The 24481-nt window shown below is 44.5% G+C and overlaps 1 protein-coding gene across 1 annotated transcript in view; it reads right to left on the bottom strand.

Moving 5' to 3' along the window:
* LOC122014448 (disease resistance protein RGA2-like) overlaps positions 1–24221 on the bottom strand; it is a 66626-nt gene extending 42405 nt beyond the window's left edge. Inside the window, exon 1 of the mRNA XM_042570682.1 lies at positions 20729–24221. Coding sequence (XP_042426616.1) covers positions 20729–23611 — 2883 coding nt within the window. The 5' untranslated portion in view covers positions 23612–24221. The remainder of the gene's footprint in view (positions 1–20728) is intronic.
* Positions 24222–24481: the final 260 nt, after the last annotated feature.

The raw sequence follows: 24481 nt of genomic DNA, 5'->3' as shown, positions 1-24481 counted from the left end.
GTTTGCTTGTCTAAATCTTCTCGAAAATCATGCAAATCCTTTTCATTAAGTCGAAGCATGCGCGGTATGGGCGCATTAATTGCGCCTGGTGACAGAGCGCCACGTGGCTCTTCTCGCGTGGCGGTGATGATCCGTACGATGGGACGCCGATTGTTTTGAAATGGACGGCCCGATGGCGTCCTTGTTTCCCGTGACCTGGATCGGACGGTGGAGGCCAATCGACTTCGGCCGTATAAAGCCTTAGTCCTCCTCCTCCGCCGCATCTTTGCTCGTGCTTTGTCCTCCTGACTCCTCTGCTGCTGCGGCCTCCGGCGATCCAGTTCTCGTTTTTCGGCGGCTACCATCTCACCGGCGATCTTCTCCGCCCATCTCCTTCTTAGTGAGCCTTCTTTCCTCGCTTACCAGGTCTTTCCTAATCGTTTCACCTCTCTTTCGCTGCTATCCTTTTGTCTCTTCGAGATGGCGAGCTCTTCCGAACCCGCTACCCATGTTCACGGTCCATGGTATATGAGTATGGAAAGTAAATTTGACGAGGAGGGCGCTCGGCGTCTTGTTCGGACGTACGGGATCCCGGACGATCATGAAATAGTTATAGCCGACCCGACCGATCGGCCCCATAACCCGCCGATCGGTACCATTTGCTTTTTTCTAGACCAATTCCAGGGCGGCCTTAGATTTCCTACCCATCCATTTATTTTGGAAGTTTGTAATTATTTCCGCATCCCGCTCGGCCAGGCTGCTGAGTGGGGTGGTCGTCCTCTTTAGGCTGCATAGTATTCCACTTGACCCCAAAATATTTCACTTCTTCTACCCCAAACAATCCGAATTGGGCACCTTTATTTTCCAAAGTAGAATAGGCTTCAAATTTTTTGATAATATGCCGACCTCCAACAAGCACTGGAAGGAGTTCTTCTTCTATATACGACTTCGGCGGCATTCGAGACCAAATGGCGGATGTCTTGACCCAAATGAGCTCGGCAAATTCGTCGATAATCCCTTACCTTCATGCTAAGAACCTGGTTGTCCGTCGGCGGTACAAAATCGACCGATTGCTTCTCAAGGGGTGTTGTACATTTTGGATTATCTCCGTTCGGGCTAATCCTACCGCATGAGTAAGGACTCTTTACTCACTTCGCCTTTTTTGTCTAACTGATTTTAATTTTTTCTACTGCAGCTGAAGTCATGTGGCGCTCCAAGGCTACTGATCATCGGAAATTGAAAGCCATGGAGATTGAGGCGGCTACCAAAAAAGAACTCGCCGAGCGGGGGCTAATCCCCAGCCGCCCGGCAGATGCGGGAGAGGGTGCCCCTGAAATAGAAGTTACTCCATCCGCTTCAACAGAGGTTGAGGCGGATCCTGTTTCCTCTGCCCCAGCCGAGCTGGGAGTCCCCCAGGCCGGGGATTCACCACGGGAAGTTCGGCGGAAACGTCGAAGAGACCCCAGCCTTCCGCAGACCCAAGAAGGCGAACCACAGGCGCCGATCAAGGTCGCTTCGCCAGATCGCACGCCTTCGCAGATCGGGACCTCAGTGGCCTCGCCCACCGCACAGCCCTCTGGCTCTCCTCCACTGACTCGTCGTCGCTTACGACGGTTGGGCGAAACTTCAACCATTGGGGAGTCCTCGGGCCAGGCGACTGAGGCTGAGAAAGTGCCGGCCGGCCACCCGACCGTCAAGACTACCCTTCGATTCCCATCGGAGGAATATTTATTGTCTGCCGATCGGCCTTCAAGCCCCGTTCATGAGATAACCTTGAGGGGTCCGCTCGCCAAGCTTTTTGAGGACGCTCAGATTAGGGTGGCCCTCATGATGCCCAAGCAGCTTGGTGATAACCACATGCAGCAGGCCACTCAGGTAGGTTCATTTTTCTTCTCGTGCCCTGCTACTGTTTGGTTTCTGATTTTATTATTTCCCTTACAGCATTGGGCCGAGCAAATCGCCACTAGCCATCGGCTGGCTGAGCTGGAGGATCTAATGGAAAAACTCCAAGTCTCGGGGGGTCCATCAGCCGAACGGGAGAAACAAGCCCGTGAGGCCGAACAGAAGAAGGTCGTCGACCTGGCTACAGAGGTGGCTCGACTTGAAGGCCTGGTGAAGAAACGCGACGCGGACGTGAAGCGCGCCAGTAGCCGGAAGAAGCGGGAGATTGCTGATCTGGACAAGATGAAAGTTGAAGTCCGAGCCCTAGATCAGCAATCTAAGAATCTGGAAGCCCAACTAGCTGCCGAACGGGATGAGCGCTCCGCTGAACGCACTAAAGCGGAGGTGGACCAGAAAGTCCTCCAAGATTCACTAATTGCCTCCCGAGCGGCCTTCAGAAAGTACAAGGAAGGGGAGCCGAGTCGCCTAGCAGCAGCGCGCCAAGAATACCTCCGCTCGGAGCGGTTCGGCGAAAAGTTCGGTGGCAACGTCTCCTCCACTTTCGCCGAGGCGGTCAAGGTCACCATGGCGTACTTGAAGAAGGGGGGGCACCTTCCTGCTGACCTGAGCATTCCCTCTTCAGATCTGGCGGCTATGATTGACGATATCCCGGACGCCTTTTTTAATTTTGAGGACTCGGAGTGAAGCGAGTTCTTCCCAGTACTTTCTGTATTTCATCTGCTGATGTAAAATTTTTGCATGAGCCGATCGGCGTAATTGTCTTCTTTTGCCTCTATTTTTGCTTGCCCTTCATTGTCGTCTTTTGTTTGTTTGGTGCTTATTCGTAGAGTCAGTTAAGCTCGACGTGTTCCCCACTAGACGACCGATCGGGTTAATCAGTTGATTTGTTTTCCTCGAAATCGTTTAGCGCTTGGCTATGCTGTTTGCATTCAGTGAATGCGAAGTATTGGCAAACTGATGGCCGATCGGACTTAATCAATTTAGTACTTGCGAACGCTCGTTATTTGGCGTCCTTAGTTTCGTCCAGTAAGCTCACAGTCGCGGGTTTGACTCTCGATCTTTAACGTCGGATCTCGACGGCTTTCCGCTCGGACCTTTATAGACGCCGGCTCGTCTCTCGATATTTAACGTCGGTGCTCGACGGCGCGGTTATTTATAGCCGGTCGGCGCGGCTCTCGATCTTTAACGACGGGGCTCGTCGGTCTTCTGCTCGGGGATTTATAGACGCCGGCTCGTCTCTCGATCTTTAACGTCGGTGCTCGACGGCGCGGATATTTATAGCCGGTCGGCGCGGCTCTCGATTTTTAACGACGGGGCTCGTCGGTCTTCTGCTCGGAGGTTTATAGACGCCGGCTCGTCTCTCGATCTTTAACGTCGGTGCTCGACGACGCGGATATTTATAGCCGGTCGGCGCGGCTCTCGATTTTTAACGATGGGGCTCGTCGGTCTTCTGCTCGGGGATTTATAGACGCCGGCTCGTCTCTCGATCTTTAACGTCGGTGCTAGACGGCGCGGTTATTTATAGCCGGTCGACGCGGCTCTCGATTTTTAACGACGGGGCTCGTCGGTCTTCTGCTCGGGGATTTATAGACGCCAACTCGTCTCTCGATATTTAACGTCGGTGCTCGACGGCTTTCCGCTCAGAGATTTATAGACGCCGGCTCGTCTCTCGATCTTTAACGTCGGTGCTCGACGGCGCGGATATTTATAGCCGGTCGGCGCGGCTCTACGGTTTAACGTCTGGGCTAGACGGCCTTCAAGGCTAACTCCTTACCAGGTCGAGCGACCTTGGCCTTCATAACTTATCTCGCGCTTGAACAGTCTTTGTGCCCGGCCGAATAGCACGGGTCATTTGCTTGCGAATCCAATCGGCTGGGAGGCCTTCGCTATCCGGGCGCTTGGCTCGGATAATCCATATGCCCCTTTCACTCAGCTTGGAGAACGTACTCCTGGCCGAACGGCTCAGGGTCTGCTTCGTCGAGCATTTTGGCTCGGATAATCCATATGCCCCTTTCACCCAGCTTGGAGAACGTACTCCTGGCCGAACGGCTCAGGGTCTGCTTCGTCGAGCATTTTGGCTCGGATAATTTACCTCCGTCCGGAAGGTACTGGGTCTTCGATCCTCGAGCGCTTGGCTCGACCCATTTACCTCCGGCCGAACGGCGCGGGGCCTTCGTTCCTCGTTGATGATGCCTTATATTTGTTCTCTTGATTTTTCATTTCTGCATTTCAAGTATTCAGACGAAAAAAGTACACAGGATGATTTACATTGGCACACCTTTCACCCCGCCCGGTAAGGCTGGAGGTGGTTCGCGCTCCACGGTCTATCTAGCTGTCGACCGTCCTCATCCTCCAAATAATACGCACCCGAGCGGAGCTTTTCGATGACTTTGAAGGGGCCTGCCCACGGAGCTTCAAGCTTCCCGACGTCGCCGACCGGTTTGACTTTCTTCCAGACAAGGTCGCCGACCTGGAATGATCGAGGAATGACGCGGCGGTTGTAGTTTTGCTTCATTCGTTGACGGTATGCCATCAGCCGAACGGATGCCTTGGCTCGCTCCTCGTCAATCAGATCCAGCTCCATGTTCCTCCGATCGGCGTTGCCTTCATCGTACAATTGGACCCGGACGGACTCGACGCCGACTTCAACCGGAATGACTGCTTCGCCGCCGTACACCAGATGAAAAGGTGTGACGCCCGTTGCTTCCTTAGGAGTCGTCCGGATGGCCCATAAAACGCCCGGCACTTCATCCGGCCAACTTCCTCCCACGTGGTCGAGCCGAGCGCGCAGAATACGGAGAATTTCCCGGTTGGCTACTTCGGCTTGACCGTTGCTTTGGGGGTAAGCCACGGACGTGAAGTGTTGCTCGATGCCGTAGCTTTTGCACCAATCTTCTAGCACCTTCCCTGTGAATTGCCGCCCATTGTCGGAAACCAATCGGCGAGGGATACCGAACCTACAGATGATGTGTTGCCAGATGAATTTTTTGACCATCTGTTCGGTGATCCTGGCTAGTGGCTCGGCCTCCACCCACTTGGAGAAATAATCGACCGCCACCAGCAAAAATTTCCTCTGCCCGGTCGCCATCGGAAATGGACCCACAATATCCATTCCCCATTGATCGAACGGACATGAAACGGCTGATGTCTTCATCTCCTCTGCCGGTCGGTGCGAGAAGTTGTGATACTTCTGGCATGAAAGGCACGTAGATACTGTCCGAGCGGCGTCCATTTGTAAGGTCGGCCAAAAGTATCCAGCTAGCAAAATCTTCTTGGCTAGTGATCGTCCGCCCGGATGTCCTCCGCACGATCCTTGATGTACCTCTTGGAAAATGTAAGCCGAGTCTTCCGAGCTCACACACTTCAACAGCGGGCGAGAGAAAGCCTTCTTGTAGAGCTGATCGCCGATGAGTGTGAACCGACCGGCCCTCCTCCTGAGCAGCTGGGCTTCATCCCGATCGGCAGGAGTGGTGCCCGAGCGCAAAAACTCCATGATGGGTGTCCTCCAGTCGTCCGGAAACATGAGGCCTTCCATCCGGTCAACATGTGCCACCAAAGATACTTGTTCAATTGGCTTCGGGATAATGACCGGCGTTATAGAACTTGCTAGTTTGGCCAACTCATCGGCTGCCTGGTTCTCCGTTCGGGGAATCTTCTGAATAAGAACCTCGCGGAAATTAGCTTTGAGTTTTTCAAAGGCCTCAGCGTAGAGTTTAAGCCGAGCGCTGTTGATTTCAAAGGTGCCAGACAGTTGCTGAGCGGCCAACTGTGAATCTGAATAAAGTGTCACCCGACCGGCTCCCACATGCCGTGCTGCCTGCAATCTGGCTACTGCCTCATTGTTGGTAGCTTTGTAATCCAGCCGGACGGATAAGTGCATCTTTTCTTCTTGAGGCGAGAGCAGCAATATTCCAATCCCACTTCCGAGCCGAGTGGAAGACCCATCCACATATATTCTCCACAGAGCTTCCGGCTCTGGCTTTTGCACTTCGGTCACAAAATCAGCCAAGGATTGCGCTTTGATCGCCGAGCGGGGCTGGTATTGGATGTCAAATTCACTTAGTTTTGTCGTCCATTTGATGAGCCGTCCGGACGCTTCTGGATTCAACAGCACTCTTCCTAGTGGGCTGTTCGTCCGGACAATGATGGTGTGAGCCAAGAAATATGGTCGAAGGCGCCGAGCGGCTAGAACCAAAGCAAAGGCCAACTTCTCGAGCCCGGTGTAACGAGATTCAGCATCTTTTAAAATGTGGCTCAGAAAATACACCGGCTGCTCTTCGCCGCTCGCCCTCACAAGTGCTGAGCCTACAGCATGCTTAGTTGACGACAGATAAATATAAAGTGACTCACCCCCGATCGGCTTGGCAAGTACAGGCAGAGAATTGAGATATGTTTTCAATTTTTCGAACGCTCGGTCACATTCTTCATCCCACTGGAACTTAGTAGCCTTGCGCAAGATCTTGAAGAATGGTAAGCTCCGGTCGGCGGTTTTGGAGATGAATCTGGACAAAGCAGTTATCCGACCGGTCAACCGCTGCACTTCTCTTGTATTTCTGGGAGGCGGCATGTCTTGTAGAGCTTTCACTTTGCTGGATTTGCTTCAATTCCCCGTTCAGTCACTATGTACCCCAAGAAACGCCCTCCTTTTGCTCCGAACAGGCACTTCTGGGGATTTAGCTTGACTCCATATTTACGTAGCGTTCGGAAGGTTTCTTCCATGTCCTTGAAGAGATCGGCCGCTCGGGCGGTTTTGATAAGAATGTCGTCCACATAAACTTCCAGATTCCGCCCGATCTGCTCTCTGAACACTTTGTTCATCAAGCGTTGATAGGTGACTCCGGCATTTTTCAATCCGAACGACATCACATTGTAGCAATATGTGCCGTCGGCAGTCACGAAGCTAACTTTTTCTTGATCTTCACGGGCGAGCGGCACTTGATGATAGAGTCCACCAGCTGATCTATCCGGGGCAGGGGATAAAAATCTTTGGGGCATGCTTTGTTTAAGTCCCGAAAGTCGATGCAGACTCTCCACTTGCCGCCCGGCTTGGAGACTAATACTACGTTAGCCAGCCAACTCGGGAACTGCACCTCGCGTATGTGGCCGGCCTCCAGAAGTTGCTCGACCTCCGCTCGGATGATGGAGTTCTGCTCGGCGCTGAAATCTCTTTTTCTTTGCTTTATCGGCCGAGCGTCCGGTCGGACATGCAACTCATGCTGTGCTATGCTCGGCGAAATTCCGAGCAACTCATGTGTCGACCAGACGAAGACATCATGATTTCGTTGGAGGCATTGGATCAGCTCCTCCTTCTGTTTCTCCTCCAGATCAGAGGCGATAAAAGTCGTGGCCTCCGATCGGGTCGGATGGATCTGAACCTCCTCCTTTTCATCATAAATTAAAGCAGGAGGTTTCTCGGTTATGGCGTGTACCTCGATCCGGGACGCCTTCCGAGCGGAACAGGCTTCTGCTCGGATCATCTCTATATAGCACCGCCGAGCTGCTAGCTGATCTCCACGTATTTCTCCTACTTTGTCCTCCACGGGAAACTTGATCTTCTGATGGAAGGTTGAGACGACTGCTCGGAATTCGCTGAGCGCCGGTCGTCCCAAAATGACGTTGTAGGACGAAGGAGAGTCGACCACCACGAAGTTTATTGTCCTGGTCCTCCTGAGCGGCTCTTCTCCCAGTGAGGTAGCCAATCAGATCTGTCCGACCGGCTGTATTTCGTTACCCGTGAACCCATAGAGCGGCGTTGTCATGGGTAGCAGCTCGGCTCGATCAATTTGCAACTGATCGAACGCCTTCTTGAATATAATGTTGACCGAGCTCCCTGTGTCAACAAATATGCGGCGAATAGTGTAATTTGCTATTACCGCTTTAATGAGCAGAGCGTCGTCGTGGGACACTTCTACTCCTTCTAAGTCTCCGGGCTCGAAAGTGATTTCCGGTCCACTTGCCCGCTCTTGGCTACAACCGACTGCGTGGATCTGTAGCTGCCGGACGCCCGCCTTTCTGGCTCGGTTGGAGTCTCCTCCAGTCGGCCCACCAGCAATAACGTTGATCTTGCCTCGGGAAGTATTGCTTCTATTTTCCTCTTCCCGAGCGGACGGCCGGGATCGTTCTCTTGACGCTCGGCGATTCTCCTGCCTTGGAGATCGATGCCGATCGGGCATCTGTTGATGTCGCCTCTCGGTGCGGGTCCGGTCGGCTTCATGGGTCCTTTGCCTCCTGTCGATGGAAGGAGACCGTCGTTCGGCCTTCCTGGGAACGAGATTAGCCACGAAGGGAAGACTTCGACAATCCCTTGTGTTGTGCGTATCCGTCCGGTGGAAGGAGCAGAACATGGGGGTCCATTTCTTCTTTGGCTTGCTTCGAGCGGCAGCTACTTCTTGTACTTGGGACCTTACACGAGGGGAGCGGATTGCTTCGGCCCTTGGTCCCCTCGGCGGTTGATGAGCGGCGTGCTGTTTCCGTTCGGCCTGAATAGGTGCCCGCTCGGTTGGAGTTTCCTTTTTCCGGGCGGCTTGCGCTTCTTCCACGTTGATGTACTCGTTGGCCCGATGTAGCATGTGATCATAATCCCGGGGCGGCTTTCGGATGAGCGATCGGAAGAAATCTCCATCCACTAGGCCTTGTGTGAAGGCATTCATCATGGTTTCCGAAGTGGCCGTTGGAATGTCCATCGCCACTTGGTTGAATCGCTGGATGTAAGCTCGAAGCGATTCCCGGACCTCTTGCTTTATGGCGAACAGACTTAAGCTTGTTTTTTGATAACGCCGACTGTTGGCGAAGTGGTGGAGGAAGGCCGTTCGGAAGTCCTTGAAGCTTGTGATGGATCCGTCCGACAGCCTCCGAAACCACCGTTGAGCCGATCCCGAGAGAGTGGTAAGAAAGACTCGGCACTTTACTCCATCGGTGTATTGATGGAGCGTGGCTGTGTTATCAAACTTACCCAGATGATCATCCGGGTCAGTTGTTCCATTGTACTCGCCGATCGTCGGAGGCACGTAGTGCTTGGGCAGAGGGTCTCGTAGAATAGCCTCCGAAAATTGGCGATTGATCCGCTCGGGAGATGAGTCCGCTCGGGGAGCTTTCCCCTTTCTGTCATCTCGCCTAGGCATCTCGTCTGAAGAAGATCCTCTATCCCTTCGAGCTGGTACGGCTTCAGGGGTACGAAATAAGGCTCGATGGAATGCGACAGTGGCTGGAGGTGCTTCCGCTCGGCCACCAGACGCAGACGTTGCTTGTTGCTCCGGTCGTTCGGCTGCTGCTTTCTGTTTTTGCTCCACAAGTTTGGCGGCCCTTATCTCGACCAGAGCGTCCAACTCTTCTTGTGAGAGTGCCACGGTATGTATTCTTCCAGCCTCGTCCATTGCCTCTGCTCAGATGCAGGTGCGTTCCCACAGACGGCGCCAAATTGATCCTGTCCGAACCAGGGGTCAACGAACGCTGGGGATGTGGCGCTCCCTGCTAGATCCTCGAGTGCTCCGGCGAACCTGCAACAAAACCGAGCCGGGAGGGGTGTCCCGGCGACGGCCCTCCGACGCTCAAGTCAGGCGAGGAATAACAAAGAGGTGGCTTAGAAACAGAAGACTCGTGTACCTCCGGTGAAGAAATGGAGACCTTATATAGACCTCTCGAAGGAGCCTGGGCACGCCAATCAAAGCAATCACCTGCTTTCGACCATGCCCAGGTATGGGTCTGTCAGAAGGGCATCCATAAGGCCATATCGCTACTGTATCAACCTCTCCATGATGTGACGGCAAGATCCTCTATCGTGAAATCTTGTGTACGGCATAATCATTAGACATGCCTTTACTGACATCCCATATCCCGAGCCGAACAAATAGGCCGTTCGGCTAACCTTTGTATCCTCGCCCTTATCCTGGCCGAGCGGACCACCCGCTCGGCCCTTCGGTTCCAGCCGGGCAGACACCCGCTCGGCCCTTCGGTTCCAGCCGGGCAGACACCCGCCTTGGCGTCGGAAACCCAAGCCGATGGCTGGGTTATATCTGGCTCCGCTTGGACCCGCTCAACTGCCCGACGCGGCCCTTACCCGCTTAGTCAGCCCTCCATCTGTTCTCAGGCTGGGACCCTTCAGGAAGTGGGTCCCCCATTCTTACCGCCGGATCAACAATAAATTGTAATAATCTTTGGATAAACCAGAAATCATATCAGAGTCTATCTCAAGGTTATTGAGTCATTCAGCTTTTATGACTACCTCAGAGGTTTGCCATATACTAAGCTTCTATGGTAGAGTCCAGAAAAACACCTATGCTTATCACTCTTCCATAGTTATGACTTTACCTCCTAAAGTAAACACAAAACCCCGAGGTCGACTTTCTATTGTCCCTATCCGATTGGAAGTCAAAATCTATGCAACCCACAGGGACCAAATTAACTGCCTAATAAACTAGCATATAATCTCAAGTACCTCTAAGGTACTAATATATGCTTTACTGCAGTCCAATGTCCTTGTCCAGGGTTACTTAGATATCTGCTAACTATGCTCAAAAAAGATCTCTGATCTCGTGCATAGCATGCATTAGGCTTCCGACAGCCGAAGCGTAAGGAACTACTTTCATGTCCTTTATTTCCTTTGATGTCTTCTGAGACATCTCTTTAGATAAAGCTACTCCATGCCTAAAAGGTAAGAAACCTTTCTTGGAGTTCTGCATGCTAAAACGAGCTAAAATTGTTTCGATTTATGAAGCTTGGGATAAGTAAAATATATTCTTTTCTTGCGATCCCTTTGATCCCAAGAATATATGCATTCTCCCAAGTCCTTCATATCAAATTGTTTGGACAACCATACCCTTACTTCCGACAACACTTTGATATTGTTTCCAACTACAAAAAATGTTATCTACGTATAGTACAAGAAATACCACCACGCTTCCATCACAGTTCTTGTATACACAAGACTTATCCGGTAACTAAATCCATAGGACTGGATTACAACCGGATGTTCCAAGACCTTGAAGCTTACTTCAGTCCATAGACTGATTGAGCTTACAAACAAAAATGCTCTTTTGCCCTTTGCAATGAACCTCTCTGGTTGCTTTATATGAATGCATTCTTCAAGACTTCCATAAAAGAAAGCTGTCTTATCATCCATTTGCCTAATCTCATAGTCTATATGAGCAGCAATAGATAAAAGAATCTGGATAGAATTAAGCATGGCTACCGATAAAAGGTTTCCCCTTTTTTTAACAAGCCTTGCTTTGAAAGTTTCTACTTTCCTATCTATCCCTTTTTTTTTCTATTGTAGACTTATTTTCACCCTATGGCTTTTACACCACTTGATGGTACTACAAGCTTCCAGATTTTATTAGAATACATATATTCTAATTTTGTATTCATTGCTCTTGGCCGAGATATGCATCTTTATCTTGGAGTGCTTTGTCATATGTCCGGAGATCAGACTCATGTTCATTTAAGATTAAGTCTAAAGTCTTTCTCAAAACATGAATCTTTTAGGTTGTTTAACAACCCTCCCACTACGATGAGGCACTGCCTCTAATTGTGTATCAATTGTGATACGTGTTGCAGTTTCTTGTGATATTTTATCTTGTACAGTTGGTACTAGATTAGACGTGTCCTTTATTATTTCCTTAAGAATAAATTTACTTATGGGCTTATCGTTTATTTATATAGTCCTCTTCTAAAAATCAATCATTGATGCTAACAATGACTTTCTGTTTTTTTAAGACTATAAACCTACTTTCATTTCTTTAGGATAATCTACAAACAAGTGAATTTCTATCCAACATATCATTGTCTCTCTTCAGCATATGTGATGGACTACCCGAATCCGAATATGCTTCAAAATAGGCTTACGCCTATTCAGCAATTCTATATGAGTAGAGAGTTCTGACTTTGGAAGGTACTATGTTCACTTCCGTTTTCAGAGTATATCCTTAAAATGAATTTGGTAATTTTCTGAATAACTCATCATCAATCTACTCATTTCCTTAAGAGTCTTATACCTTCTACTACACCATTCTGTTGGGGTGTACCAGGTGTAGTTAGTTGGGATTAAATCTCAACTTCTGATTAGTGACTCTAAAATATCCTAAGAGGTACTTGTTACTACGATTTCACCGTAGTATCTTGATACTTTTACTTTGACTTTACTCCACATCAGCTTAGTATTCTTTGAACTAATCAAAGTACTAAGACTTGTGGCGAGTCAAGTAAAAGTATCCTTATCTCGAATAGTTGTCTATAAAAGAGACGAAATATTCGATACTACCTCTTATCTGGATAGTCATAGGATCACACAAAACAGAATGAACCAATTCCAACATATCTTTGGTTCCATACCCCTTAGACTTAAAGCTTCTTAGTTATTTTTCCTTCCAAGTAAGACTCGCAGGTTGGAAAGATTTCCACTTCCAACGAACCCAAGAGTTCATTGGTTATTATCCTTTGAATCCTACTCAAGTTAATATAACCTAGCCTTAGATGCCAAAGATATAATTGATTCAATTCCGAAGGTTGCTTTCTCTTAAAGTTAGAAGATGTGTTATTTAATTTGCATTATGGGAGTTATTGGATTTATAAATTGCCATCTAACGTACCAGAATAGATATCTTTCCTATTTTCTCGATAACAACTTTGTTATCAAAATAGACACAATATTTATTTTTTAAATAGTTTAGAAACTGAAATAAATTTCTTTCTAAACTTGGTACTTAAAAGCAATTTCTTAAAATCCATGTTTTATTCCTATCAAAGGATAAACATCTCCCACTGCAACAGTTACTACTTTTATAGCAATGCCCATGTGGACGGTGATTTATATAGTTGTCAGATTTTCTGGAACCCCTGCAATGAATTGCAGACATAATCAGTGGTTCCTGTATCTACACACCAGGTACCGGTAGATAACACCATTAAATATGTTTCAACAACTAACAAAATACACCGTTATTGTTCTCAGTTCTGAGATGACAGTCTACCTTAATGTCCAAGTTTTCCAATCATTACAATTGGGACTACTAAGTCTATTCTATATTATAACAACTAGGGAATTGACTAACATTTGAAATCCTAAGAATCACAAAAAATATTTGGTCAAGACCAACATCTCAAAAATCCCTGTGAATTTTATATGCCATGTTAGTGTGGACGTATACAAAATTCTAAAAGGAGATTTTATCCATTAATTTTATTATCTTGTCAACCTATGACAAATAAAATTAATGGTTGGTCTGTCTTTGATCAAATATTTGGTCAAAACTTTAAATTTAAAATAATATTGATTCCTCAAACAATACTATTTAAATTTACCAACACCTCAAAACACCGTGAGTTTTGCATGCCACGTTAGTGTGGACGTATACAAAATCAACATCTGTAAGAGGAGGGTTTTACCCATTGACTATCTTGTCAATATAACTTTTTGACAAATAAAATTATCTCAAACACCATGAATCTTGTATGCCACGTTAGTGTGGACGTATACAAATTCAAACATTTGTAAGAGGGGTTTATCAATTTTATTTTCTTGCCAATTTAGTTTTATGACAAATCAATAGTTGGCTTCCCTTTGGTCACACAAGTGATAGTAGTGACTCCGTTGGGGATGATACTATTAAATATGTCTAAGTGTACACCATTACTTGATACTAGTCCATTAAATAGAATTGTGCCCCTTCAGTTGGAGAAGATCACACACATCCTAAATAACTTCCTATAACCATCCATTAAGGAAGTTTGATCTAGTGATCCGCAAACAAACTCATTCGTTGTGGAGGGAGGCACTCAGAGCCAACATGCAAGCTTGTTGCATCACTTACAAACCAGTAATGGAGACCGTGGGATTAATATACTAATCCCTCTCCCACTTAGTTATTTAAGGTGAGGATTTTAACCTATGCTAGCATATAACACATACATACACACATCACAGTAAATAAAAGCAATAAACATGGAAATTAATTTTTCAACTATTATGGCATTTTCATCACTGTCCTCCGTGTGCTCCAACCCTAGCTGCTGTCATCTTTAGCCACCGCCATCGGGTCAAGTTGTCGCATCTATCTTGCGTCTTATTCCGCTGCGCCTCTGGTCTTCCGATAGCACCACGCCTCGCAAGGATACGATCCACGATAAATATAGAATTTTACATATATCGATCCTATATTCCATAAATGGAATGTACATGTAATCTAGATCGAAAAATAAAATTCTAAAACCTAGGGCTAATACAGCTCCTGCTATATTAGTTACATACAATCATGCACACACAATTAAATATCCTTGACATGTCCAAGGGTCCAATCACACACAATAAAAATATGCCATAATAGTTAGAGCCTGCAACCACAAAGTTAACACATCCTACTATTATCCTGCCTAAATTATGTATGACATGTGCATAACCTAATTTGAAAACCAAACACACAGAGGTAAACCCTAGCTCTGATACCAATTGTTGGTTAGTCCTGGGAAAACGTACCGGTTCCATTGTACAAAAATTTTTTGTACAAGTGTCGAACCTTTCCTTAAATAACCTATTGTGTTCTTTAAAAGTTAAATTAGAAATCGCAGACGGAACTTAACATCATTGATTCCAAATTTAACTTATCTGTTCTTAATGGTTTAGATTTGAATCGCAAGCGGAACTTAACACTATTGATTCAAATCTATCTAAGTTATTAATTCCATAAATATTAATTTTCAAAATTAGCTTCCAGGACTGTATGGCGAGGCACATGGCCTTCTTGGATATGGGAGCAACCACCACCGCCTAGGCAAAGCCTTTTAAGGAAAGCTAATATTTATTTCCTTAAATAACTCTAGGTTAACCAAAAAGAACAATCGAATCACAAATTCAAAAAAGAAGAAAAACACAAACTCGAAAAGAAAACTATTTCGAAAACTCTAGAATCATATGCCTCTTGTGTTTGGTATTTCCATAAATAACTATACAAAGAAAAACTAGTATGATGCGGAAAATAATTACTAGTTATACCCTTTTTTGTAAGCAAAAATAACCTCTTGATCTTCTACTGTATTCCTCTTCTAACCTCGGATGTTGTGTGGGCAACAATCTTCCGAAATGAGAACCACCAAGCACCTTCTTCTTCCTTGCAAGTTTCGGCCACCACAATTCTCCAAGAGAAGTAAAGGTCCGGCCACCACCACCAAGCTCCAAGGGATGCAAGAAACAAAATCACCTTTCTCTCCTTCTTCTCCTAGCTAGAACCGGCCACCATCAAGAGCTCCAAGAGAGGTTGCCGCCGGCCATAAGAAGAAGAGAAGAGGAAGAAGCTAGGGCCGGCCACCAAGGAGGAAAAGAAAGGAGAAGAATAATAGAGTTGTTCACCCGTGAAGGCACCTCTACCCCCTCTTTTATAATCCTTGGTCTTGACAAATAAGGAAATTTTAATAAAAAATTCCTTAATTCTTTTGTCATAAAAAAGAAAAATTATTTTAATTAAAAAACAATTTTCTTCTTTTAATAATAATGGCCGGCCACTTCTAATTCCCCAAAACAAGGAAAATTTAATTCATACAAGAATTAAAACTTCCTAATTTATTTCTAGAAATTTATAAAAATTTCTTCAATAATTTTTATTCCTTCATGATTGGTTAATAAAAAAGAAATTTTATAAATTAAAATTCTTCTTTTAAACATGTGGATAATTTCCAAAAGGAAAGTTATCTCTAAAAATTAAAATCTCTTTTCAATTTATAAATAAGGAAAGATATCAAATCTTTTATTAATCTTTTGTAGAAACTAATAAAAGAGAATATTTAATTTTTAAACTTCTCTTTTAAATTATTATCATGGTTAAAAAGGAAAGTTTTTCTTAAAAATAAAATCTCCTTTCAATCTACAAATAAGGAAAGATTTCAAATCTTTTCTTAATCTTTTGTAGAAAGCTTTAAAAGGAAAGATTTAATTTTTAAACTCTCTTTTAAAACTATGATATCCACATAAGAAATAATTTTAATATGATGTGGCCGGCTACCTAAGCTTGGGCTCCAAGCTATTGGCCGGCCACCTTAAGGCTCAACCTTTGGGTCTTGGCCGGCCCTAAGCTTGAGCTTCAAGCTTAGCTTGGCCGGCCCCTATTGGTTGGGTAAGAAGGTGGGTATGTGGTGGGTATAAATCTCTATATACAAAAGGCTACGATAGGGACCGAGAGGAGGAATTGGCTTTGGTCTCCCGATGAAATTAAGCTTCCGTGTTCGCCGAACACACAACTTAATTCCATCAATAATAATTCATTCCACTAGAGAACTATTATTGAACTACTGCACCAATCCCAAATTACATTTTGGGCTCCTTCTTATTATGAGTGTGTTAGTCTCCCTATGTTTAAGATGTCGAATGTCCACTAATTAAGTGAGTTACTGACAACTCATTTAATTAATATCTTAGTCCAAGAGTAGTACCACTCAACCTTATCGTCATGTCGGACTAAGTCCACCTGCAGGGTTTAACATGACAATCTTTATGAGCTCCTCTTGGGGACATTATCAACCTAGATCACTAGGACACAATTTCCTTCTATAATCAACAACACACACTATAAGTGATATCATTTCCCAACTTATCGGGCTTATTGATTTATCGAATTAAATCTCACCCATTGATAAATTAAAGAAATAAATATCAAATATATGTGCTTGTTATTATATTAGGATTAAGAGCACACACTTCCATAATAACTGAGGTCTTTGTTTCTTTATAAAGTCAGTATAAAAGAAACGACCTCTAATGGTCCTACTCAATACACTCTAAGTGTACTAGTGTAATTATATAGTTAAGATAAACTAATATCTAATTATACTACGACCTTCCAATGGTTTGTTCCTTTCCATCTTGGTCGTGAGCTACTGTTTATAATTTATAAGGTACTGATAACATGATCCTCTGTGTGTGACACCACACACTATGTTATCTACAATATAAATTAATTAAACATCTACATTTAGTATATACAAATGTAGACACTTGACCAATGTGATTCTTATAAATGTATATACAAAAGCTAGGCTTTTAGTATACATTCCAACACCTCCAACCTCACTATAGGAGGGAGCGTCATGCTCTCATCTCCCGGTACACAATGACGGGGAGGGACCCCGGTGTGCTACCACGCTGCCTATCACACTACCCATGAGTGGAGCCTCCAGCGGAGCACCACCGAGCAACCTACACACCCTGTGTGTTGTGCCACTACCCATGCAATGGTCACGTGGTGTGCAGGTCAATGTAGCCGGCCGACGAGCTCAACAATAATGGAGTCGTCAATCGCCCAGCATGCAATCATGTGATATGGTGCATGCGGCTACAGTATGACATACCTGAACATATCCTCCTCCATATGCGTAGGTGCAAAAAAAAAAAGTAAACGCATATATAACAGAGATATAAGCAACATAAATCCAACAACATATAACAAGTACCTACAGCAACTAGTCCAGTGGAAAGAAACACTAAATGTACCTATCCATCTCCATAAACATATATGCACATAGCAAAAGATAAAAGCATCCAGTTCTAAGGTAAAACAACTAACAGAAGAAGCATGTGATAGGTATCAACTAAGCTAAGACCAGGTAAGAGATAAATCTACCATCTACCACTAGTAATTATATATAAACTACACATATCATAAGACACTATCAAAAGATAAGTCAAAGGGTACCCGCCTCAAGTAGCAGGTAGTATCACGCCAAATCCAACGTCGAGACGCCCGTCTCGAATCAGAGTCCTGTGTCAAACAATATATATATTTTATTTAGCTAAATCCAAAAGAATAGCTAAATAAAATCCCTAATACTAAATTAGGGCAAAACCCTAACCAAGTCAACCTCAACCTATTTAATAAATCTAACGGTCAATTAGAGTTAATTACTTAATCCCTAATCACCAATTAGATTAGTTATCTAATACCTAAATTAAATCCAATAGTCGATTAGGGTTAATTACCCTAACCCCAATCATTCCATTAAATTAATCTAAACAATTAAATCTAATCCTTACCTAATTTACAGCCACGGCTGGAACAAAGTGAGCTGCTGCGCACCAACTGGAATCCCACAGTACACCGAACCTCACCTCACAACCATGCTTATCGATCCGTAGCACTCAACCTCACGGGAATCAGATCAAGATGAGGCCACATATCAACCAAGCATTCCAAATTCAATCAATGACCTATTTCCTGAAATCAACCCTTACCTTCAATCGTGCGTCTCCAGAAAACGTCGCCCAATCCGATCCGTGAAGCAACGTACCAGGAATTCTTCTGTCCCCAAATCAACAAGAACGAAGATTGGATCTAAGATCTGACCTAGGATCGCTGACCATTAGAGAGTAAGAGGGCAGAATCGAGGAAGAACTTAAAGCTAGGGCACAAATCCGAGCAATGGAAAAGAGGAAAGATCGGTCGCTTACCCTCAAGACCCTAATGTTCTCTTCACACCGGCGATCGGATGGCAAAGACTCGACCCAGTGGCGTCGAATCGGGGAAGGAAGGTCGGCAGTCCGCTAGAGAAGATGCGACGTCGTGTCTATGATCCGGAGAGGAATAGAGCCGCCCGGATCTGAGCTCAACAGCCGCCGATGCCGATAGAGGAAATCGCGGGAGCTGGAAACCCTAATCCCTCCGGCTCCGCTTGTCCACGAGAGAGAGAACAGAGAAGGAAAAGGTCGGGGAAGAGAGTCGGGGAAGGAGAGGAAATAGAATCGGGCTCGGCGTTTTGGGGGAGAAGGAATAAAAGAAAAGGAATATATAATAAAACTTTTCCTCACTTAAACGGGTATCCTAAACAGGCTTTATCCGCGCCCGAAATTAATCCCCTCAAAACCCATCGTACGAGCTCCGAAAAATTCCCAGAAAATATCTAAAAATTCCGGAAAAATTCTATAAGGCTATTTTCCAAATAACCCTATTAATTAAATTTTCCGAGATCTCACATCCTCCCCTACTAATAAAAATTTGGTCCCCAAATTTCGCTATAACTAACAGCAAACACTAAAATATAACCAAACAGTATAAATGTTGAAAGGAACTCTAACCCACATACCTCAAGTAAAAAGATGAGGGTATCGAGCTCGGATCGTATTCTCCAGCTCCCAAGTAGCCTCCTCGTCAGAATGATACTGCCATCCGACTTTAACCAGCCGGACAATCTTGTTCCGTAGCTGACGCTCTCTGTGGTCCAGAATCCGCACCGGAACCTTCTCGTAAGTAACATCAGGCTGAATAGGAACAGATATATCTGACAGAACATGTGACAGATCGGATACGTATCTCCTCAGCATAGATACATGGAATACATCGTGAATGTCAGCTAGAGATGGTGGTAGCGCCAGACGGTAAGCTACTGCTCCAATCCTCTCCAAGATCTGGAATGGTCCAATATATCGGGGAGCTAGCTTACCTCGGAGACCAAATCTCTTCACCCCTTTCGTGGGTGAAATTCTAAGAAATACATGATCACCAATGGAGAACTCCAGGGGTCTCCGTCTCTGATCAGCATAACTCTTCTGACAGTCCTGAGCCTCTGACATCCTCCGTCTGATAGTGCGAACTAACTCTGCATCCTGCTAAGCTCTCTGAGGTCCTACCAACTGGGCCTCCCCAACCTCTTCCCAGAGGATGGGTGTCCGACAAGGCCTACCATACAACGCCTCAAACGGTGTCATCTGGATAGCCGAATGATAGCTGTTGTTGTAGGCGAACTCCACTAATGGCAGGTGGTCCTCCCAACTGCCTCCGAAATCCATAACGCAAGACCTCAGCAAGTCCTCCAAAGTCTGAATGGTCCGCTCTGGCTGTCCATCTGTCTGCGGATGGAATGTCGTACTGAAACGGAGTTGTGTGCCCAAGGCCTACTGCAGACTCTGCCAGAACCGGGACGTGAATCGTGAGTCTCTATCTGATATAATACTCAACAGAACTCCATGCAATCTGATAATCTCTCGACAGTATAACTCTGCTAATCGATCCAGAGAATCAGTCTTCCGGATCGCTATAAAATGTGCGGATTTGGTTAATCGGTCAACGATTACCCAAATCGCATCATGGCCTCGTCGAGTCCTAGGTAATCCTACCACGAAATCCATAGTAATATGCTCCCACTTCCACTCTGGAATAGGGATCCTCTGAAGTAACCTAGCAGGTCTCTAGTGCTCAGCCTTCACCTGCTGACAGATAAGACATCTAGCAACAAACTCCGCGATGTCCTTCTTCATACCGTTCCACCAATAGGACAGTAAAAAATTAAATATTACCAACCAAATTTAACTTTAGTCGATAAAAACTTAAATATTACAGCCAAATCAAACTTTGGACAGTAAAAAAAATACACATTACGGCCAAATTTAACTTTGACCCGTAATAATTAAAATTGTTTGTCAAAATAAATTTTGGCTCGTATAATTATTTACCAGCTAAATTCATTTTGGCTGGTAATTTTAAATGTGTACCCAACTTTTCCTTGTAATGATCATTGATGATAATTATGTAAATTTGCAATGTTAATTATGCTATTTACCATTTTCATATATTTATCTAATGTAATTTGCTTCAAGGTGCAGTCATATTACAGTATTATTATGCTTTTATATATATATATATATATATATATATATATATATATATATTATGTTTTATGATAAATCCCTGAACCATTTTTTATTTCTCCATAACAAAACTTAATTACAATGTTATTATTTTTTTTACTTTATGTGATTAACTTTAAACTAACTTTATTAATTATATTGTTACAACAGTTAAATGGGTATAATAAACTATGTAATAAAATAAAAATAAGTACCTAAGAATTTCAAAGAATGCATAATGAAAAAACATACCTAAACCAACTCCGATCTCTGTATTAATTCACCATCAATATTAATGTTGGGGATATTTGAAATAAGTGGCCAGTCTGCCCCATCATCCTTCCTGCACCGATCTTTCAATTTAATGCATCGATGCATTTCCAGATTTTGAACCAAGAACGGTAGACCATTATGTGGCAGTGACTCAATATTTGGGCAATCGACAATTTTGAAAATCTTGATGGAGGCGGCATTTCCTAAGGAAGAAGGAAGCTTTCTCAGTTTTGGACACATATGGAACTCAAGGAGATTTAGGGCAGTCAGTTGCTGAAACCACTCCTCTTGGTCAGGGTAGAAATGAGAAAGAACATAACAATGATGGATTCTGAGCACCTGAATACATGGGGTCCTTCCTAGTATTGCCCAAACATGTTTGAGAACATATTCATCAATCCAAACGGTGCACAGAAATCCCAATTCCTGTTCAACATATGGTTGCATTGGCATCTGTGCAGGTTCAATTAACTTTGGGCATTTCTCAATAAGTATGTTTTTCAGATTTGTAAGAGACTGTAATCCACCAATTAAGGTCAACTCCTGGCATTCAATCAGTCGTAGGTTTTCAAGAACTCTAAGGTTATATAGAGACACGGATGCTCTTTGTGAACACTTATTCAACTCCAAAAATGTTAGAGAGGTTAAAGTTAGCAGATACTCAAATAGGGCATTGCCAATATAACCAGAATTCTTAATATCAAGCTGTTTCATTGTCAAAGGGAGAACATGGATTCTTCTTAGCTTAAGGCAATTTTCTATTCTCATTTTCCTAAGACAAGGAAAAATTGGCCTACTGTCCGATTCAGACAACTCCTCCAATTCATTCAAGGTATGAAACTGTAGTTCTTGCAGTGAAGGGAAGATCTGATCAGCATCCCCATAAAATTTGGCACCAATTCTTCTTACCGGAAGGTTTAAAATAAATATGTCCATCAGAAATGGGAGATGACCCAATGGTGGAAGATCTTCCCACCTGGCACAGCAATTAAGATGAATTGATTCCAAATTTGTAAGATAATTCTTCTCCAACCAACACGGGGAATTCAAACCTCCATAGTTCTGAATCAAAAGTCTCTTTAGATTACAATGAGGTTCAAGGCCTTCTAATATATCCTTCTCGATGTCTCCCTGGCTCCTTGTAGCTTCTTTGAAGTAGAGCTTAAGATGATCAAGGTGTTCTTTGTCCTTTAGTTTTGCCTCCAAGGCCTCCTTCTGAGATTCAACACACTCAACATTATGTATGTCTAATCGCCTTCGAATATTTCGTAATTCCTTGAGCTCTCCAATCTGGTGCCCCCTCTTCCTGGTAATACGGAATTCAACTAGTTCTTGAAGGTCAGTCAATCTCCCAATCCCATCTACTAGAGAAATTGTGTCTGCATCAGCATGTAAATGTCGCATTTTGATAAGCCTATTCATTCCTGCTGGTAGTTTTTTAATCCAACACCGCTTTAATTTCAACATTTGCAAATGGTAAATCTTAGAGAATGATTCAGGAAGCCGCCGAATCTTAGTGCTAGAAATGTCCAAATATCGGAGATGTGAAAGATCACAGGTAGCACTTGGTAGCGTCTTTATGTCTATGCGCATGTACGATAAATCCAATATTCTTAATTTCTTTAGACTTTTCAAGATTCCTTCTAGTGATTCATAAAATTTTCTAGAACTATTTTCTCCCAAGGAGAAAAAATCTTCAGGATGATAATCACGATAGAATACAAGTGTTCGCACTTTATGAAGCTTTGATAATTCTGCCAGTGTGTCAAGTTTAGCTGTTCTTATTACTGTCAAGTGACGAACAGTTGGTGGAATTTTGGAAAATTCATCATCAATCACAAAACACTCATCCCGTGAAATATACACGGCCAACTCTCTTATCAGATCATGAATCACATATCCTTTATTTATAGTATGAAGGAAGAAGTATCTGCAAGTTAGCTCATCAAACATCTGGTTCCCAATATACTCCGGTGTCATCCTTCCATGCTGAGTTCCTGGCCTGACAAAACCTTGAGCTATCCACATCTGAACTAACTGTTCTTTATCGAATATGTGGCCCTTCGGGAACATGGCAGTGAAAGCAAAGCACTGTTTTACATTTGAGCTGAGGTGTTGGTAACTCAGCCCTAGAGATGGAAGGATATTTTCCAAGACAAAATCATTTTCCCACCATTCACTTTCTTGGATCATTTTCCAATACTGTTCTTCCAACCTTGCATGTAACAAGCTTCCTACCACCTTTCCTGCTAATGGTAAACCATGTAGCTTTTTTGCTATTTGTTGACCAATTAATTGCAACTTTCTTCTTAGATATGAATCAATGACTCTTGAACCGAATGAGCAATGTTCAAAGAGCCTCCAATAATCACTTTCCTCTAAAAGCTTTAACTCTATTTGCTCCATCGTTCCCATAACTTGAGCAACTAATGGACTTTGTGCTGTTATCAGAACAGTGCTTCCTCTGTTCCCATAGGTCAAGGCACTTCCAAGCTCCATCCAATTCCTTCCGGCTTCATCCCATACGTCATCAAGTACAAACAAAAATCTTTTACATGAAGTAGCACGGCTGAGATTAGTTAGCTGTGCATCTAAACTAATATCTTCAGAGCGAGAATCGGAAGCCACTTCACCTTCCAAAACTCTTGCAATCCTTTTCACATTGAAATCATTAGATACGTAAACCCATTTTCTGAGCTCAAAATGGTCAGCAACCCTTGGATCATTGTAAATAATCTGTGCTAGGGTTGTCTTCCCAACTCCCCCAATGCCAACAATTGGAAGCACACCAAGACTCGCATGGCTGCTGCTGCCTGCTCCCTTGTTGCGGTAATCAGCATCATTTCCTGAACTCAACAACATCTCAAGTATCCTTTCCCTCTCTTTATCTCTCCCAAACACCACTTCCTGGGTGAAGGAGCTCGTCTCCCTTATTGATGCGGCGTGCTTTGCATTGTCCTCATCCAGCTCAACTTTTTTGCGGTCGATTTCAGAGTAAATTTTATCCACATCCCCCAGCAGATCCTTCAACCTCTTGAGTTCATCATCGGAAACAAATAGGTTCTTGACAAATCTAAGAGCCGATGCGGCTAAAGCACTGACCTTCCCCTTGTCCTGTACCTGATCCTCCAGTCGTCTGTACTCTATCTCGTCCAGTAGGTCGTCCGCTTCTTAGGCCGCCTCTTTGATTTGCCGCAGCCAGTTGACCAAGGCTGGATCCCTGATCGGCCTGCCCTCCGCTGCATGGATCACTGCTTGGATGCGAGGAAGTCGATCTTGTATCTCTTTGAGCTTCTCCTCCACGTCAGTGAGCAGATCCCAGTGGTCGGAAACATGGGACGCGACGAAGCTGGCCAACTTATCGACGATGTAGCCCGCAAACCATTCTCCGACCATCATCGCGACCCCGACTGTATCCATGTTTGCGATTTCTACTGGAGAGGACGAGCAAGGAGCGGAAACAGGGAGCTTGAGGCGGAGAACTAGAAGCCTTTTGAAGTTTGATATCCACTTTTTATTTATTTATTTTTAAAAATAAATAAATGTGTTTATTTGGGTTGTGGTTTATGAGATTCAACTGTAGACACTTTTTGACTTGTATGACCTATTAGGAGTGATGAATTTATGAGCGATTGTGACCGCAATGACTATTTGTCTTGGGACAAATGAATCCAACTATCATGGTAGTTGGCACTATACAGTAGAATTTATAATTTAGATTCAGTCGAGTTG

Source organism: Zingiber officinale, chromosome 1A (genome assembly GCF_018446385.1).
Source record: "Zingiber officinale cultivar Zhangliang chromosome 1A, Zo_v1.1, whole genome shotgun sequence".
Taxonomy (NCBI): domain Eukaryota; kingdom Viridiplantae; phylum Streptophyta; class Magnoliopsida; order Zingiberales; family Zingiberaceae; genus Zingiber; species Zingiber officinale.
The sequence above is the reverse complement of the archived record's forward strand: the minus strand, read 5'-3'. Positions and strand labels throughout refer to the sequence as shown.